This window comes from Neltuma alba, unplaced genomic scaffold (assembly GCF_004799145.2).
Source record: "Neltuma alba isolate B1F8T4 unplaced genomic scaffold, ASM479914v2 tig00010261_pilon, whole genome shotgun sequence".
NCBI lineage: Eukaryota > Viridiplantae > Streptophyta > Magnoliopsida > Fabales > Fabaceae > Neltuma > Neltuma alba.
Window position 1 is genome coordinate 158,216 of NW_021635187.1, and position 1,997 is coordinate 160,212.

Genomic DNA, 1,997 nt, shown 5'->3' on the forward strand with positions numbered 1-1,997 from the left:
CTATCTCCAATGGTCCCAAAGTGTATTCATGTATCTACGTGGGAAGCGTAAGGAGAAGTATATCAATAGAGAAGCAAAACAACCGGCACATAATGATCCCAATTTTGACACCTGGTTCACTGAAAATAATCAGGTGATGTCTTGGCTATGCAACTCAATGACTCTCGAAATTAGTGAGGGATACCTTCTTGCAAGCACAGCTAAGGAGATCTAGAATGCTGCTAAGCGCACTTACTCTACATTGGACAACACTGCTGCTTTGTTGGACCTAATGAAGCAACTCAAAGAACTGAAGCAAGGAAATTTGACTGTAACACAGTACTATAGTACTGTGACAAAGATATGGCAGCAATTGGATCTCTTTGAAGTACATCCTTGGAAGAATATTGATGATGCTAATTACTACAGGCAGTTAGTTGAAAAAGGACGAACATATGATTTTCTGTTGGGCCTGAATGATGTTTTTGAAGAAGTAAGAGATAGAATTATGGGTCTAAAGCCCCTTCCATCCCTATTTGAAGTCTTCAGTATGGTTAAGTTCGAAGAAAGTCGGAGACACCTCACCCAGGGTAACCAAACTCCAGTTGATGGCTCAGCTTTAGTCACAAGGGGTTCCCAGACATCAGAGAGCTCTAAAAGAAAAGGGAACAAGTGGTGCAATCATTGTAACAAGAAAGGCCACACCAGAGATGAATGCTGGAAACTACATGGAAAGCCAACCCATGGAAAACAACAACAACGTCGAGATGGAAAGAGCCACCACACCTCCTCTGAGGAAAGAGGCGATGATGGAGACCGCTTAACCAGAGAAGAACTTCAAATGCTCCGTAAGATGCTTGAAAAGTGAAACATCCTACCTTTAGCCCCTCAGAGTACACGTTTGGAAGTGTTATGGTTCAAGCGGATCACGACACAAGCCCGTGAATTAAAAATTTCAACATAATTACTCGGGTTACTATTCACTGTTTAAATTTCAGATTACAAGTCCAACTTTGAAAAATCATAACTAATTCTACAAAAATCGTATTAAGGTGTTCTAAAATTCTACAGAAAGCTCTTTGAAATATATTTAAGAGAAAAATATCCTATTGGACTTATCCTTGACCAATTCATACAGTTTAATCAATAAATATTACTGTTCATTTGGTAAAATCTGGAACTTTGAGATTCTGTACCTCAACTTTGAAAATTCGTATCTCCTTCTGTACACATCCAATTGAGGTGATCTAACTCTCATTTTAAATCTTGGGATGTGTACTATAAGTATGCCAAATCTTGTGGCTAAACTCATTCATTTGCTAGGTCAAACTAAAGCTACAAACTCACTACCCCAGGACCTACGTTATGCCCCTTAACTACTCTTTACTTTAATTCTTTTTATTTCTTTGACATACATAACTTGGGATTACACTTTCCCATTCATTCTCATACATTTCTATTCATGCCATAAACATTATAATTAAATACTTGGCATCATTGGCATCCAGAACATAGTTTACAAAATAGAAGAATTATACATTCATCAACAGTCTCATCCATTAATAAGAATAATTCTCCGCTTACTTCTTCTTGCTTCTCATGCCATTATTGCCCATTGTTGATTGACCTAAATGGTTGGTTACGAAGGGGTGAGATTCAGGGGAATCTCAATAGCAAATATTACCACATACATGCACAAGATGGATGCTAGTGTATGGTATGTAGTTTTTCATAAACTTAAGTTAACTAGTGACATGCCATCACGCTTTATGCTTGGTATAAAAATGCATGGCCATGGGAAACATATTAAAAATAGCATTTCTAGCAATAATCATCATGTCACAACATCATTCAGACAACAGATACAAACCAACACATAAGCATACCACATCAAGCACATAAAGGGTAAGTTCACTACCTTGCACCTCAAGCTTTCCTCTTGCTTTTCTTTTGATTCCCTTGACTTCCCAACCACAAGGGCTTTCAGTCAATATCATCAAACATCCTCTTGGATGTTC

At 37.9% G+C, this 1,997-nt stretch overlaps 1 protein-coding gene across 1 annotated transcript; it reads left to right on the forward strand.

The window, feature by feature from the left end:
- Positions 1–271: 271 nt before the first annotated feature.
- On the forward strand, positions 272–847 carry LOC114755370 (uncharacterized). The gene has a single exon (XM_028944247.1). It carries the CDS (start codon positions 272–274, stop codon positions 845–847), a length of 576 nt encoding a protein of 191 aa, XP_028800080.1.
- The last annotated feature ends 1,150 nt before the right edge of the window (positions 848–1,997 follow it).